This window comes from Panthera uncia, chromosome B1 (genome assembly GCF_023721935.1).
Source record: "Panthera uncia isolate 11264 chromosome B1, Puncia_PCG_1.0, whole genome shotgun sequence".
NCBI classification, from domain to species: Eukaryota; Metazoa; Chordata; class Mammalia; order Carnivora; family Felidae; genus Panthera; species Panthera uncia.
Window position 1 is genome coordinate 166,402,587 of NC_064811.1, and position 16,702 is coordinate 166,419,288.

Below are 16,702 nucleotides of genomic sequence, written 5' to 3' on the forward strand. Positions count from 1 at the left end.
AAATGGGACACAAGTGTGAGTGGCCGCCACGTTTGGGGTGACTTGTGCAGCGGTGGAGAACTACTCCAGCGGCTTGTCTGCCATCTGCTGTGCCACACGGCTTCCCTAGGGAGTCACTCCGTGTCTCCAGGCTTCCGACTAGTAGTGACCCAAGTCCCCTCAGCTTTGTAAGACGCGGATCAGAGAGAGATGGCTCCGGGGCTATACCTGTGGAAAGGGCTCAGAATTCCAGTGGCCTAAAAGTGAGGTTGACAAGCAGGCCCATGGAGGTGAGGCCACCTGGACAGAGGTCCAAGGGGGCTCGGTGGGCACACAGTTCTCGGTGTCAAAGTGTGGGGCGCCACCTTCGGAAAAGAGCAATGGGTCTGTCTCCAACCTCTGCTCGCAGAAGTGGGGCCCAGAACCAAGGCCCCCCGAGGAGGAACTGACGATGAAGATGGGAGCCCAGCCGAGAAGAGCTGCGGGTGGAGGCAGGCAGCGTAACCCCCCAATGTCTGAAGGAGCCTCAAGAGGAAGAGAAACTAGGGGCGCCTGGGTGGTTCAGTTACGTGTCCAACTTCAGCGCAGGTCATGAGCTCCCAGTTCGTGGGTTCCAGCCCCGCATCAGGCTCTGTGCTGAGAGCTCGGAGCCCGGAGCCCCCTTCAGATTCTGTGTCTCCCTCTGTCTCTGCCCTCCCCTGTTCTTGCTCTGTCTCTCTGTCTCTCAAAAATAAATAAACATTAAAAAAAAAAAAAGAGGAAGAGGAGCTAGACTCGTTCCATGCAGTGTGCAGGACAACACTAGAAGGGATGTGGTGAAGTTAAAGAAAGGCAACCCCTGCCTCGAGTGGGGATGCAGCTTCTGGGGGGGGGGGCTTTCAGCACAGGCCAGAGGGCTTTGGCAGGGTGGGGGGGAAGGGGGGGCTCCCAGCCAGGGGAGCTGACGTAGCGGGAGGGCGTTGTTGAATAGACGCACCCACAGGGTGTGGGTTAGACTGTCGTTCTCTCGCTGCTGAGACTGAACCTGAGTTCTGATCTCAGGGTTTTGTCAGGGGTCGGTAAGCTGTAACCCTGGAAGAGCTTTTCCCTTAACGGTGTCTTCCTACTGCTTGTCCCTGTACATGAATTTCCTCCTTTCTAGATTAATACCCTCAGGTGTTAAGGCCTGACTTCAAAAATTCCCTATTCGGGATGCCTGGGTGGCTCAGTTGGTTGAGCGTCTGACTCTTGATTTGGGCTCAGGTCATGATCCCAAAGTCCTGGGATCCAGCCCTGCATCAGGCTCAGCACTGAGCACGGAGCCTGCTTAAGATCCTCCCCCCCCCCCCCCCCCTCCCCCACTTGTGCATGTGGTCAGGTGTGCGTTCTCTCTCTCTAAAAACTTTTTAAATGTTTATTTATTTTTGAGAGAGAGAGAGAGAACGAACGGGTGAGGAACAGAGAGAGAGGGAGACCCAGAATCCAAAGCAGGCTCCAGGCTCTGAGCTGTCGGCACAGAGCCCAATGCGGGGCTTGAACCCATGAACTGTGAGATCATGACCTGAGCTGAAGTAGGACATTTAACCGACTGAAACACCCAGGCACCCCCCTCTCTCTCTCTCTCTAAATATATATATAATATATATATTTTTCTCTCTCTCTCTATTAGACTCTACCGAATAATGAGAGGAGTGGCTTCTTGGGGGGTGGGGAGATCTCTTGAAGAGGTCAGGTGAGGGGGCCCTGGCACAGGACATCCTGATCTCTCCTCAGGGGTCTGACGTATCCATAATGTGTTCTCAGTTAGTGATGATCTTTTACCAACAAAGGCCTTCAGAGGTAATAAAGACAAACCTCCCCTTTTGCAGTGACGGTTTATAACCAGTCATTTCCTAGCACACAACCTTAGTGTGGCAAGTTTGTGTTTCTCAAGCTGGGGGTCTCCTGGTGGACTCCAGGGAGTCCTGAGAGCACCTCCTGTAATGGAGTGAGTTCCAGTTGCCCCTCCCCCAGAATTCATATGCCGAACCCCAGCCCCCTGGTGTGATGACATTATGAGGTGGGGCGTCCGGGAGGGGCCTTCCACTGTGTGAGGGGACAGTGGGAAGACATCCATCTATGAATCAGGAAGCAGGTTCTCACCAGACGTGGAAACTGCTGCCACCTTGATCTGGGACTTCCCAACCTCCAGGAGGAGAAGTAAATTTCTGCTGTTCATAAGGCACCTTGCCCTAGAACTTTGTTATAGCAGCCCAAGTGCCCTGAGACAGCTCCCCTTCACTCGAGTTTGAGAAGCTCCAAAGATGGGTAGGGAAAGGGCATTGAGTGTAGAGCCAAACAAGGGGGGCTGAATCCAGGCTCTGCCACTGGCGAGGTGTGTGAGCTCTGTGGACCGGTTCTTCAATCTTGGGGATTCCTCGTCTGCAATATGAGGATGGTGACACGTACCTGGTGGGTTCGTGATAACAGCGAAATGAGCCAAGGAGTCTAGGCACCAGCGGAACTCCTGGCATACAATGGATGCCCCAGAGCCCTCAGGCGTACCATAGTGCACAGGCCCCCAGGGCACCAGCGTGTGGATGTCTGCAGGGCAGAGCCTAGGGCAGCCGGGGCCCAGGTGGGCCGCCCCCAGTGACCACGCACATGGTCATTTTCTAAGTGTGCCGCAGTGAACGTGGGAGGCACGGAGGCACTCCATAATGGGGCCTTATTGTGGCCCCGCCCAGCTGACCTCCAGGGACTTGATCTTCTGCCCTACCAGAGTTAAACGGCTACCCACCCCCAGGAAGGCTCCGCTCAGCAGAGTACCTAGAGGACTGGAGCCCACATGTGAGATGCAGCCGTGTTCGCTCCTCCCACTCAAAACTCCATTTAGAACTGTTTGGCCATAGTTTTAGAAATGTACTGATAAGAGCACAGAGCAAAATGTGTGTTAGCTTTTGGGAGAGGGAGGGGTTTTAACTACCTAACTTTTTCAGGGAAAACATGTATTTATCTTTCTAAAAGTTAACATTTGTAAGAATTCAAGTGTACCCAAGGAGGCAGAGCAGGAAATAAGAGTTCTTCCCTCCTCTCTCACTTCCGATGGCTTCAGTGGGATGCCAGGCTCCTTTGTCACCAAACTGGCAGAGAGGTTGGCAGCAAAGCGGCCTGGGCAGCCCTCAGGACGAGCCACGAGCCCAGGACAATTAAGACTGGTTTTTCTAACGGGCAGTCAGTGAGGAGAGAGCTGAACTCTGACACAGGCAGGAGGAGCTTGGGTCCTCAGAAGGGAAAAAGCCAGCCTCTGAGGCCCAGCCTCCTCTCTAGACAACACCCAGTGGCCATGCTCCTTAAAGGCCCACCTGCCCCACACTCCCAGCGCCTCCATACTGAAAAGCAAACGGCCACTTCTCACACAGGGAGCGTCCAATCCCACACCCTCTGTGGACTGCCACTGTTCTTTAAAATGCTTCTTTGTTGGGGGAAGGGAGCATTCTGGGCTGTGGGGAGGGATGGTCTCTCTTGGGTGCCAGCAGGGAGGGTGAGGCCAGCCCCTCAGGTTTGGAGGCCCCCCTGGAGTATAAAGGGGAGCTGACTGTATCTGTATATACCCTCTGGGTCCGGGAGACCACCGTCTGGAAGGTAGGAGCCTGTCTCCAGTTCTTTCCTTAATGCTGGCCTCCATTGAGGTGGTCTCCAGGGCTCAGTGATTTTCTACCTGCCCACGAAGGCCACTTAGGAGACAACGCTCCCTGATTCTGCAAACACCCCTCCTGGAGATCTCAACCCCCATTTTGCCCTGCCTGGTTGCTTCCCGGGCCCCACCAGCCTTACTTGCAGAGGACAGCATCGGTGTCAGACAGGGCCTCGTACATACACATGTCGCCGTCCTCCTCGTCCCCGGGGACCACCATTGTGAGACCCAGAAACAGTGCCGCCGTGGCCAGCTTCATTGTCCAGCCCATGGATACCTGGAACACAAGGGACTTTTAGAGCTGCGGGGCCCTCTGCAGCGGGTGCCCTTCTCACCCTGTGGCCCCCATCCCCAGGGGACTCACTTGGAGGAACAGGGACCTCTGGTAAGCAGAAGGAGAAGGGCAGGCAGCTGCCTGGGCTCCCGCAGCTAATCTGCCACCCGGACACAAATACCTTGGGAGGACCTGGGCCTACTCCAACCCGGGCTCAATTTGCAGTCCTGGCTGAGGCCCCTCCTCTGTCAGAGCAAGGCTTTGCTGTCCTCTAATCCCGGCTGCCAGGGCAGAGAGCAAGCTGCGAAGCAGAAGGGCTTATATAAGCCTCTCACCCCACCCAGATCCTCATCTTGTCCCCCACCACTCGCCCCGTGTGTGATCAGTGGGCCATGGGCCAGCCTGCTTCTTTGGCTTTAAGGCAAACTCTGGGAAGCTGATGACCCCAGGCTTTAAGCTGGGGGCGGGTTCCGGGGAGCCTGCAAGAGCAAGACCTTGGTTGTTTTTCCAGGAGCAGGGGTTGGGCTGGGCTGTGCGCCGGAGACAGCTCTGCTTCTCCTGCCCACAGTTCCCATGCCACCTGCCTTGACGGCCTTGGGGCTGACGGACGGTCTGTGGTTGGGTGCAGTGACCCTGTGCAGGAAGGGCTGCCGCACTTAGGGCCGCCCTGGCCCCGAGGCCAGCTCCAAAGGGCCAGCTGAGGACAGAAGGGCTCCTCCGACTGCACCTTGCAGCAGTGCTGAACTCAGCAGTCTCCCAAAATAATAGTCTCCGGAGAAGGAACCGGCAGGGCTGCTGGGGAAGGGAGCAGCTTGCACGGTGCCAGTGAGGTGCCGGCTGGGCGGAAGGGGGGAGCAGCCTGTAGGAAGTTGTGTGTGGGACTCTGATTGGAACCAGAGAGGGCAGGGGAAGATCACAGGCAGTTCTCCCACGGCCTTTCCAGTTGATCTGTGCTCTGTCTTCTCTGAGATGGGGTGTGGGGGTGTGCTGGGGAATGTTCTAGCAGCTGGGAACTGAGGACTCCCGTGTTCTGCTCTGAGCCCCGCCAGGCTCCTTGGGTAGGGGAGTGGGGACTATGGCTCTCTAAGATGCTCCATTTCTCCCTTTCATAAAAACAAGTATAATGACCCGTCGCTCCCGTGCCTTGCTAAGGAAGATGAGATCATAGCTATGAAGTTTACACAGCTTAAGCTTTAGAGAAACTATTTCAGCATAGCTGGCTTTCCAATTGAATTCCTGCATCCAGGATCCCAACTTCTAGCAAAAAGCTCTTCTTGGGGGCTATTAGTTAAACACATTTCTCAATCATTAGAGTCCCTGATGTATGACTACAGCTCCCCCACAGAGGACTCATTCCCCAGATCTTCCCTACTGGAGGTGTCTCCTAGTAGCCTCCTCACAGGATGGCGGTGAGAATGGAATTGAACAAATTACGTTAAGGCCCTCAGTGAGGGATGACCTCACCTACGGAATGCTCGATCGTGTATGCATTCCCAATCCATTTCGCTATCAGGTACTGAGCACCTCCCATGTGCCAGGCCCTGTGTCTGCTCTATGGTGTAGGGACAGCATGGCCCCTGTTCTCATAGAGCTCACAGGATAGCCAGAGCCACAAGGACAATGCTGCCAGAATGGTCTTCAAAGGCCAAGAGACTCTGATCTTCAAAGTGGCAGCCGCTAGAGAAGCCAAAACTTTCCTCAATACCAATAGCTCTTAGTACCAAAAAAAAAAAAAACAAAAAAAAAACAAAAAAACACCGTCTGGAGGTGGGGAAGAGTCCCCAGGGTAGGGTTGCTCCTGCTGAGTCTGCTCAGGTCAGCAATGCTTCCTTACTCAGTATGTGGCAAGCTTTTATCATTGAATCCTTATGATATGATCCTTTGGAGTAGGTGCTATTCTTATCCCATTTTACAGAGGAGGAGACTGAGGTACAGATAGGTTAGCTAACTTGGACCTTGGTCACATGAGTCATAAGTGGAAGACCTGGGATTTGAACCCATGCCATCTGCTTCCAGACTACTTGCTTCTTAACCATTAACCACTCCTCTACTGCCCCCTCTTGGAGCTTGGCTGTCGCCCTTCTTTCCCTTCTGTTGCCCCCCTCTATTCCCTGTGTTCTTGGAACAAAGCCCAGAATCTCCTATGCCTGCATGATCTGGCTCCTCCTGCTTCTCTAGCTGTGACTCTCTACTCTCCGCTGCTTGAGGTTTAACTCCCGCTCATCCCTCCAGCTCCTTCCTGCCCCAGGGCCTTCCTCTGCACCGCCCTCACTTCCCACTCCCTTTTGGTGGATAGTCAAAATGCCATTTCTTGGGAGAAATGCCCTGACACCTAGCTTCCGTTAAATTCCTGTTATACAGAATCATAGCTCCTTATTCCTTTCCTTGTGCTTATATGCTTGCAATGAATTCTTTTGTAATTACTTGCTTAAAGATTTGCTTGTGGTTCCCCCGCCCTTCAATCTACAAGCTTCGTGGAGGCTGTACTGAGTTTGCGTCCAGCATTCCCAGCACAGTGCCTGGTGAGTCTAGATGTCTAATAAATTACTGTTTGAATGCCTGACAAACCCACCACCTCTGTTTCTGACAGTCCTATTTTCACTTAATAGCTCCTAACTCAATAAACATCAGCAGGAAATAACCACTCAAGTTGGCGCCTGGCCCTGGATCCCGTTTGATTATTTATCTAACCTTCTCTGCTTGTTTTTGCAAAGAGATCTGACAGAGTGCAGTGGTTCTCGGTATTTTCGAATCTGATCTTTCTCTTGGGGATTCACAGAACTTCACTTCAAATGTGGAGTCCAAGATCTAGGAACCACATTCAAGCCCAGGAAGGTGCTGTGTCTCTTTCCCATTGCCAGGATGTTTTTCTCTACAGCCTTATTTCTGGAAACTCCCATCTCTAGATCCTGAGGTGGCCACCCTGGGAGTCCCCTTCTCTTCCTTTAGTCACCAGGGCTGGGACTACATCCAAACACTATCAGGTAGGCAGAGGCTGTTGACTTCCTGAGATGCCTTGATCCCTCCAAACCCAGGAATCTGCTGGGCCAGTGCTCCTAGAAGTCTTGACCCCCACCCCCTTCTATCCTTCCAAGCCTCCTGTGCCTAACAGCCCCTCACCCCCATCACTGCCCAGATGTTACCTTCCTTCTTTATCCAGACAGCCACTCATGCTTTCCCTCCCTCCAAAACCTTTCCATATGTGCTCTGAAATCTCTGAACTGCAGTTACTGAATTCCCCCTCGCGCTTTTCCTTCCGTTTTCATTAAGAAATTGAGATTCACAAACCATAAGATCCACCCTTTTAACAAGTACAATTCAGTGGTTTTAGTATAGAAATCACTAAAGGTTGTGCAACCATCACAAAGTAGCACAACCATCATCACTATCTAATTCCAGAACATTTTCATCACCCCCAAAAGAAGCCCCAAAGCAGAACTTATTAGCAGTTAGTCCCCATTCCTTCCTCTCCCAGTCCCCCGGGTCACTAATCTACTCTCTCTACCTTTGAGGATTTGCCTATTCTGGATGTTTCATATAAATGGAATCATACTACAGTTGACCCTTGAACAGCATGGGAATTAGGGATGCCAATCCCCTGTGCAGTTGAAAATCTGTGTATAACTTTTGACTCCCCCCAAATTTGACTACCGAGAGCCTACTGTTGTCTGGAAGCCTTGCTGATAACATAAATCGTTGATTAACACATATTTTGTGTTACATGTATTCTTACAGTACAGTAAGCTAGAGAAAAGAAAACATTATTAAGAAAATCGTAAGAAAGAGAAAATACATTTGTAGGCCTGTACTGTAAACAAATCACATATAGGTAGACCCATGCAGTTCAAACCGATGCCGTTCAAGGATCAACTGTGTATGTGTTCTCTTGTGACCAGCTTCTTTCACCCAGCATGTTTTCAAGGTTCATCCATGTTGTCAGTACTTCGTTATCTTTTATAGCTGAATTAATATTCCATTGTATGGATATGCCACGTTTTATTTACCCACTCATCAGTTGATGGACATTGAGTTATTTGGGGCTATTATGAACGATGCTATTATAAACATTTGTAGACATGTTTTTGTGTGTGAAAATATGCTTTCAATTTTCTTGAGTTATGCCCAGGAGTAGAATTGTTGGCTCATATGACAATTCCATGTATAACATTTTGAGGAACTACCAGTCTGTCTCCCAAAGTGGCCATTATATTTTATCTTTCTACTAGCAAGGAAGGTTCCAATTTCTTCACATCCTCACTAGGACTCCTTATTGTTTCTTTTTGATTATAGTGATCTGAGTGGGCATGAAATGGTATTACATGTGGTTTTGATTTGCATTTTCCTGATGACTAATGATGTAGAACATCTTTTCATGAGTTTTTGCCTATTTATGTATCTTCTTTAGAGAAATATCCATTCAAATCCTTTGCCACTTTTCAAATAGGTTATCTTTTTATTGTTGAGTTAGACAAGTTCTTTATATATTTTGGATATTAGACACTGTGATTTATAAAAAATATATATTTGATATTCATCTCATTTTTTTGCACAGAGCTTCTAAAACCCTTGGAATTTCCTAAGTGATAAGAGTGATAAAGATGTCTTGACATTCATAATAACCCCTTTTCAACCATACCTAATTATATGGTAATGAGGTAACTTTTGGAAAGCACCTAAAAAGATGGGGGCTGGTTGCCAGTGAAATCAACCATATGATTGGAGGTTTGGGACTTTTAATTCTCCTTCTCCACCTTCAGGGAGGGGAGGGGCGCTGGAAGTGGAATCAATCATCAATGTCCAGTGATTTAGTCAATCATACCTATGTAATGAGACCTCCATTAAAAACTCAAAAGGATAGAGGTGAGGAGAGCTTCCAGGTTAGTGAACACTTGGAGATTTGGGGAAAGGATACAACTCAGAGAGAATAGCTCTGTGCCCCTTCTTACATACCTTGACCTATGCATCTCTTCTACCTGGCTGTTTCTGAGTTACATCCTTTTGTAATAAACTAGTAATCTAGTTAAGTCAAATGTTTCTCTGAGTTCTGTGAGCCACTCTAACAAATTAATTGAACCCAGGGAGGGGGTTGTCGGAACCTCTAATCTACAGCTGGTAGGCCAGAAGCTCAGGTAATAGTCTGGAGTTACAATTGGCACCTGAGGGTAAGGGAACAGTCTTGTAGGACCAAGCCCCTTATCCTGTGGGATCTAATGCTATCTCCAGGTAAATAGTGTCAGAACTGAGTTGAATTGTAGGACATCCAGCTAGTGTTAGAGAATTTCTTGATGTAGAGAAAAAACTCACACATTGGGATTGGTGCCAAAAATCATAGGCCTTCACCAGATATTTGATTTGTAAACATTTTCTCCCCTTCTATGGGTCGTCTTTTTATTTTCTTGATTGTGTACTATGATGCAGAAAAGTTTTTAATTTCAGTGAAGTATGGTTTATCTATCTTTTCTTTTGTTGTCTGTGCTTTTGGTGTCATATCCAAGAAATTATCACAAATCCAATGTCATGAAGATTTTCCCCTACGTTTTCTTCCAAAAGTTTTCCAATCTTAGCTCTTACATTTACATCATCAATCCATTGTGACTTAATTTTTATATGTTGTGTTAGACAGAGGTCCAATTTCACTCTTTTGCATGTAGCTATCCAATTGGCCCAACATCATTTGCTGAAACGACTTTGCTTTCCCCATTGATATCCCTTCACCTCCACCTCTTGCCATAACCCGAATCTCCCTGACCCTTGAAAAGTTGCTTCTCTTGAAGTTCTTCAAAGTGTGGAATGCACAGTTTCTCACCCCCGACATGTCTGGGGACTGGGAGGTAAGATTGACTAGCTGTTCATTCCCCATTGCTGCTTCTATACCATGACTCCTCAGTCCTCTTGTCAAAATCTACACTTCTTGAGGCTTACTCCATCTGAATCAATCCTAATTGGTATTATCTGCCTTCCTATCACTCCTCCTCACTGAAGACATTGTTACTTGGCATGGAAACTTTCCCCCTGTTCCAAGTCTTGATGTCAACACTGGGTGACATCCATATCCTCTTCCAACACCTTCTGTGCCCTCCTCTCCAACCTCTTTTCTGATGGCAACTTCTTGGACACTGTCATCACTAAAAAACATTCCATCCCTAAAATCTTAAATTCAAGAAGCTATTCTGATAACAACCTCTTCTTTTTCTCTCACTTTGCTATTCCCACGACACTCAGTCTTTCATCTTATTCTGAACTCCAATCCCTTGACCACTGTCCTTTTTCTTTACTTATTCTGACTTGCTTCTCTCTGGTGCTTAGTTTCCTGTGATTCTTTGTTTCTACTATTCACTCACACCATCTTTTTTTCCATCTTCTTCATGTTGTGGCTGTTGGATGTAACTCCAGTTTTGAACCAGTCTGCCTGCTCCACTGTGTACCCTTGCTGCTCACCACTCCCACTTATCTTCTCAGTACCTTGTGCCTTCTACAGACCCTGGGGCAGGGGAATGTGGGGAAATATTGTGCTAAGTGAAAGAAGCCTGTCACAAAAGAACACATATTGTATGATTCTTTTTATATGAAATGTCCAGAACAGGTATATATACATGGACAGAAAATTGATTAGTGGTTGCCTAGAGCTGTGGGTGGGCAGGTGAGTGAATAGGGGAGATGGGGGTGATAGCTGAAGGGTATAGGGTTTCTTTTGGAGGTGATGAAAATGTTCTAACATTGTAGTGGTGATAGCACATTTCTGTAAATATACTAAAAACCATTGAATTATACACTTTAAAAAACATTAAATTATACATATTTAAATTATACCATACAATTTGGTGAACTGTGTGGTATGTGAAATATATCTTAATAATGCTGTTTAAAGAAAAAACAGCCAGGTCACATCAGCAAGATGATGTACTGGGAAGCTCCAAGCTCTCATTCCTCTATGGAAACTTCAAAACACACACACACATGCACACACAACCCAAAACCAAACCAGCTAACTAACAAAACAAATTAAACTCCCAAAGCTGGCTGAGCTGTGAGCTCTGGAAAACAGTCAAAGGTCGAGAGCAACCAAGTGAATTCTCAGTCAAGGAAGCGTTGCCTTCAATATGGTAAGAAATTACATGGCATTTTCACTTGTCTTTGCCCCTACACTGTCCCCAGAATAATCCAGTCTTGGTTTAGAGGACACTGAAGCCCAGTTACCAATTTCCTCTCTCAAATAAGAGAAATCAGAGGGAGCAAAGAAAACCTTACTGCAGTGTTCTAACCTGTCTAGGGATTGCCTGAAGTACTGGTCTCTGTTTTGTCTAACTGAGATCTCAGGGAGAGTAAGGAGTGGAAATTGTTTATGAAAACTGCAGGGATACTACAGATCTTCAGATACTTGGGGCAAGACATTATTGATGAAGACATCTAAAGGACAATATAAGTCCCCAAAAGAAGCTAGGGTGAGATTCCTGGGGGGAAATTACAACATTTAAAAGAAGCTGTGTATATGGGGGAATTGAGAAAGCCACATTCATGTCCAGCCAAGACACATGCTCAGAAAAAAAAACAGAGAAGGTCTAAAGTTCTCATCTTGGGCTCACCCCTGGGCCCAGACCATGCCCACCTAATCAGTGAAGGTCTTCTCTGGCACATAGCCAGTCTGAAAAGACTGGGGAAAGTGGCTGCTTCTTTCAAATACCCAACTTTCAACAACGACAGAAAAATCACAAAGAACAATAAAATGTAGCCCATTCAAAGGAATAAAATAAGTTGACATAAACAGTCCCTGAGAAAGCTCACACATCAAACTTATTAAAGACTTTAAAATAACTGTCTTAAATATACTCAAAGAGCTAAAGAAAAACATGAATCAATAACTAAAGGAAATCAGGAAGACAGTGAAACAGTATATGAACAAAATCAGAATATCAACAAAGTTTAGAAATTATAAAAACCAACAAAACAAATTATAGAGATAAAAAAATAAAATAACTGAGTGATAAATTTACTATAGGGGTTCAATAGCTTATTTGAACAGGGAGAAAAAAAGTAATCCATAAATTTAAAGATAAGAATGCTGAAATTATTGAGTTTGGGATCAGGAGCAAAAAGAAAAAACAATGAAAAAAAAATGAACAGAGCTTAAAAGACCCATGGGATACCATCAAGTAGACCGGTGTATGCATTATGAGAGTTCCAGAAGGAGAAAAGAGAGAAGGGAGCAGATGGATTATTTGAAGAAATAATGGCCAAAAACTTCCCAAATTTGATTAAACACATGAATCTGCAAACACAAAGAGCTCAAGAAACACAAAGTAGAATAAACTAAAACACACTCATACCAAGATACATAATCAAACTGTTAAAAGCCAAAAAATGAATCTTGAAACCAGCAAGATAAAAGGGACATGTCATGTACAAGGTATCCTCTGCAAGACTGACAACTGATTTCTCAGAAGAAACCCTGGAGGCTGAAGGCATTGGGATGATATACAGTTGACCTTCGAGCAACAGAGGGGTTAGGTGCACTGACCCCCATGCAGTCAAATATCTGCATATAACTTTTGAACACCCCCCCCCAAAAAAACTTAAGTACTAATAGCCTACCGTTGACTACAGCCCTTACCGATAACATAAACAGTTGGTTAACACATAGTTTCGATGTTATACATATTACATACTGTAATCTTACAATAAAGTAAGCTAGAGAAAAGAAAATGTTATTAAGAAAACCACAAGGAAGAGAAAAAAAATCCACAAATAAGTGGATCCATGAAGGTCAAACCCATGTTATTTAAGGGTTAACTGTATTTAAAATATTTAGAGAAGAAACCTGTCAACCAAAAATTCTATATACAGCAAAACTGCCCTTAAAAAATGAGGGAGATATTAAGACATTCCCAGTTAAACAAAAACTGAGGGAATTCATTGCCACTAGAGATTCCCTGCAAAAAAAAAATGCTAATAAGAGTCATTTGGGTTGAAATGAAAGGACAGTAGATAGTAACTTGATGTTAGATAAAGATATAAAGATCTCAGGTAGAGGTAAATATATGGGCAAACATAAAAGCCAATAAATTTTGCATTGTAACTCCACTTTTTTAAAATATAGGATTTAAAAGACAAATGCACAAAAGTAATTATAAATCTTTGTTAGTGTACAGATATATAAAAATATAATCTGTAACATCAGTAACATAAAGTAGGGGAGTGTAGCTATCTTTTGCGATTGGAGGTAAGCTGGTACCAATTTAAATTAGATTGTTATAATTTTAAGTTGTTATATATGATAGTCATGATACCCACAAAATATACCCATAGAGTATACCAAAAAGAAATAAAAAGGGAATAAAAACATGTCACTACAAACTCAAAAAATTAAAGTGGAGGGAATATGTCTTAAGTAATTTTGTCAGGCTAACATTACTCCAATACCAAAACCAGACAAAGACATTACAAGAAAGGAAAACTAAAGACCAATATTCATTATGCATATTAATGTAAAAACCCTAGCAAACTGCATTCAGAAGCATATTAACAGGATTATACAACATGACCAAGTAAGAGTTGTTCCTGGAATGGAAGAAGGGTTCAACACATGAACATCAACCAATATAATACACCACATTGACAGAATGAAGGAAAAAATCCACATGATTATCTCACTTGATGCAGAAAAAGCATTTGACAAAATTCAACAACTTTCTTGATAAACACTCAACAAACCCATAAAAACTTGATAAAAACTCAACAGCCTCAATATGATAAAGGCCATATACGGACTATCCATAGCTAACATCATACTCAATGGTGAAAGACTCAAAAATTTTTCCCGAAGATCTGGAACAAGATGAATGTATTAGTTTGTCAGTGCTGCCATAGCCACATATCACAGACTGGGTGGCTTAAGCAACAGAAACTTATTTTCTCACAATAAGGAGTTACTGCTTAATAGTTACAGACTTTTTGTTGGGGTAATGAATGTTTTGGAAATACATAGGGTGATAAAGTCTCAACATTGTGAATGTAATTAAAAAGAGTTAAAATGGTAAATTTTATATATATTTTAGTGCACACACACAATACACCAAGGAACCAGTGATTTATAGAGCCCACCTTAGAAAACTGACTTAATCCATTCTCCTCACTGTATAGACCACTTGATCAGCCTGTGTAGACTACTTTCCACATTCCCAATTGGCTATACTCTCTCTGACTCTAATGCCTTTGTACAAGCTGTTCTCTCTGTAAGAAGAGCCATTCTCTTCCACCACATGACCCAGATGGCTTTTGCTTATCCTTCACGTGTTATTTAAACATTAGTGAACCTTCCTTCAGTGAACCTTCTTAGATATCCTCTCCTACCCACATACAGTCTTCCACCATGATAGTATGTATCCAGCCATTTTTATTTGTCATTTACTTGTGCTTATCTACCACTAGACTGTTACCTTTACGGAGGAAGAACCATATGTGTCCTGTGAAGTGCTGTGTCTGGCACCTAGCACAGTGCCTGAGAAACAGAAGGTGCTCTATTACCATTTAAATAAGGGAGGAGGGGAGCCTGGGTGGCTCAGTTGGCTGGCTGGGCAGCTGGGCGACCGACTTCAGCTCAGGCCATGATCTCATGGTCTGTGTGTTTGAGCCCCGCGTCGGGCTCTGTGCTGACAGCTCAGAGCCTGAAGCCTGTTTCAGATTCTGTGTCTCACTCTTTCTCTTCTCCTCCCCGCCTTGTGTTCTATCAAAAATAAATAAACATTCAATTTTTTTAAAAAATAAATAAGGAAGAAAATCAGGGAAAGAGGGTGGACATAGGCCTCCATGAATTTAATATGTGTCTCACTTCAGTTTCAGGGGCAGGGTTTGTTTCTCCCTTAATAGCATTCAGTGATACCTTCTTTCTGTTTTAGTTTCCTGTGCAGATATTTCATCCTGTGAGCACCCTAATTGTTTCTGTACCCCCCACAGTACTTTTAATAGAGTAGACACTTAAAAAATAAGCAAGCACGCACATTCAAAAACAATATGTTGCAAACAGAATATTCTAGCCTTTTGTTGTCTTTCATATGTAAAGAGTAGAAAAGGACCACAAAGTCTCCTAAAGTCTTTTAGTTCTCCACTAGAAAATTTTGCTTCTTATGTAACTTTTATTTCAGATGACCAATGTGGAAACTGTCTTGGAATGTAAAAGTATCAGAATGTAACTTTTGTTGTTATTTTAAGAAATGCTTGCTCTCCTTCTAGTCATGTTTTGAACTATAAATCTTTAACTTCTCAAACAGAAAATGCAGGAACTGGTGGTATTGACAGGGGTGGAGCAAGGGGGCAGTGGCAGAGAGAGCTCCAGAGTTGAATTTTCTAGCAGTTATGTTTCCCAAGAGTGAGGCAACTAGGAGAGTGTCTATGAGATAAGCCCAGCTCTGGCCCCTGACCCAAACACTCATTTTATCCAAGGTTTCTGCTGGACCTCCAACCAGAAATTGGGGGCTTGGGCCACTTCACTCCAGGAACATGAAGTCTCCTCTCTGAGAACCCCAGCTTGTTGGTCTCAGCAACCAACTGTTGACCTAATAAGCTCACTGCCTCAGCCTTATGATGTATGTATTAATGACTCACTTCATCCACAGAATGGAAAGGCCCAGATATGCTATGAAATGGTAGCATTTTCCAGGTTCATTTGCTGCCATATCATCCTCAGAAGAATGAATATTCTGTCTGTCCTCGTGGAGGTGAGCATTGAATGTAGAGCCCACTGGAGCTGCAGATTTACCCTCCTCCCTTCCTTTGGTGCACAGATTGGATGTCTAGTTCTGCCCACATGTCTTCACATGAGAAGAAAGAGGAATTCTTCTTCCTTGGAGGATGAAATCAGGACCTCGCAAAGGAAAGAAACTTCTAAGTCTGTTAGAAGTAAGGCCTAGCTGAACTGAAATCGGTAACGCTAATCCCAGTCCAGGACTCTAATAGTGAGAAATGTGCCAAGGAGTCCTTTCTGGGAAAGTTAGAGAAATGTTTGATGCTCAAACACAAGCATGCAGAAATGCCCTGAGTAATGGCCTCAAACCATACAAGGGTAAAGAAATCGGAAATATGACCTAAACACTAATTCTCTTAAATTCTCTAGGCCACAGTTCTCATCCCTGAGAACTTCTCATTCTCTCTGTCTCTGTCTGTCTGGTCATTATGGAAAGTCCCTTCCTCACATCAACCGGAGTGAAGAGCCCCTTTCACTTACCCAGAGCAGTGTAGGAGCTATTGGGCAGTGGCTGCAGGGAGGTGATAAATCTTGGCAGGTTTCTGGGCTGGACAAGGTGGGGAGCAAGTTCCCTCCAGGATGCCCCACAGATTGGGCCCTTAAGGTGATCAGGGTCTGCCAGTGTTGAGAATATGGGAGTTTTGGGAGAGGCTCCTGGAGTGCCAGGAGAGGAGGCAGCAGTTGGCCGTTGGGGAGGCAGTTGGGGAAAGTTCCAGGAAGTTCCAGGAAGCACCTAACATGAGGAGTGGGTAAGAATAGGAAAAGAAGAATGGGTGGGTTTTCCAGCATTCCCTTTTCCAAGGATTCTAAAGTCAAGAGCAAAAATCATGGAGTTGGAGACAATTCTCTTACCATTTCTCCTACCTTTCAGGATACACTGTGAGACAGGCTGAAGAGGCACCATAGATGCACAAAGAGATGGCTATGGAAGAATAAAGAGAGAAACCATTGAGACCAGAGTCACAGATAGACACAAACAGTGTAGAGCAAAAGGCACAGACACCGAAAGTAGAGAGGCAGAATTGGGAAACTTACTTGGGGTGGAGTAAGAGCCTCT

General features: G+C 45.2%; 1 protein-coding gene across 5 annotated transcripts in view; it reads right to left on the reverse strand.

Moving 5' to 3' along the window:
* Positions 1-16,406, reverse strand: part of PEBP4 (phosphatidylethanolamine binding protein 4) — a 215,770-nt gene extending 199,364 nt beyond the window's left edge. For 2 of the 5 annotated variants that reach the window (XM_049631565.1, XM_049631564.1), the window contains exons 1-2: positions 16,126-16,406; positions 3,775-3,911 (exon numbers count right to left, since the gene is read on the reverse strand). In XM_049631565.1, coding sequence (XP_049487522.1) covers positions 3,775-3,905 — 131 coding nt within the window. In that variant the 5' untranslated portion in view covers positions 3,906-3,911; positions 16,126-16,406. Of the gene's footprint in view, positions 1-3,774; positions 3,919-3,998; positions 4,210-16,125 lie in introns of those variants that run through there. The other 3 variants (XM_049631567.1, XM_049631566.1, XM_049631568.1) reach the window with 3 other exon arrangements.
* Positions 16,407-16,702: the final 296 nt, after the last annotated feature.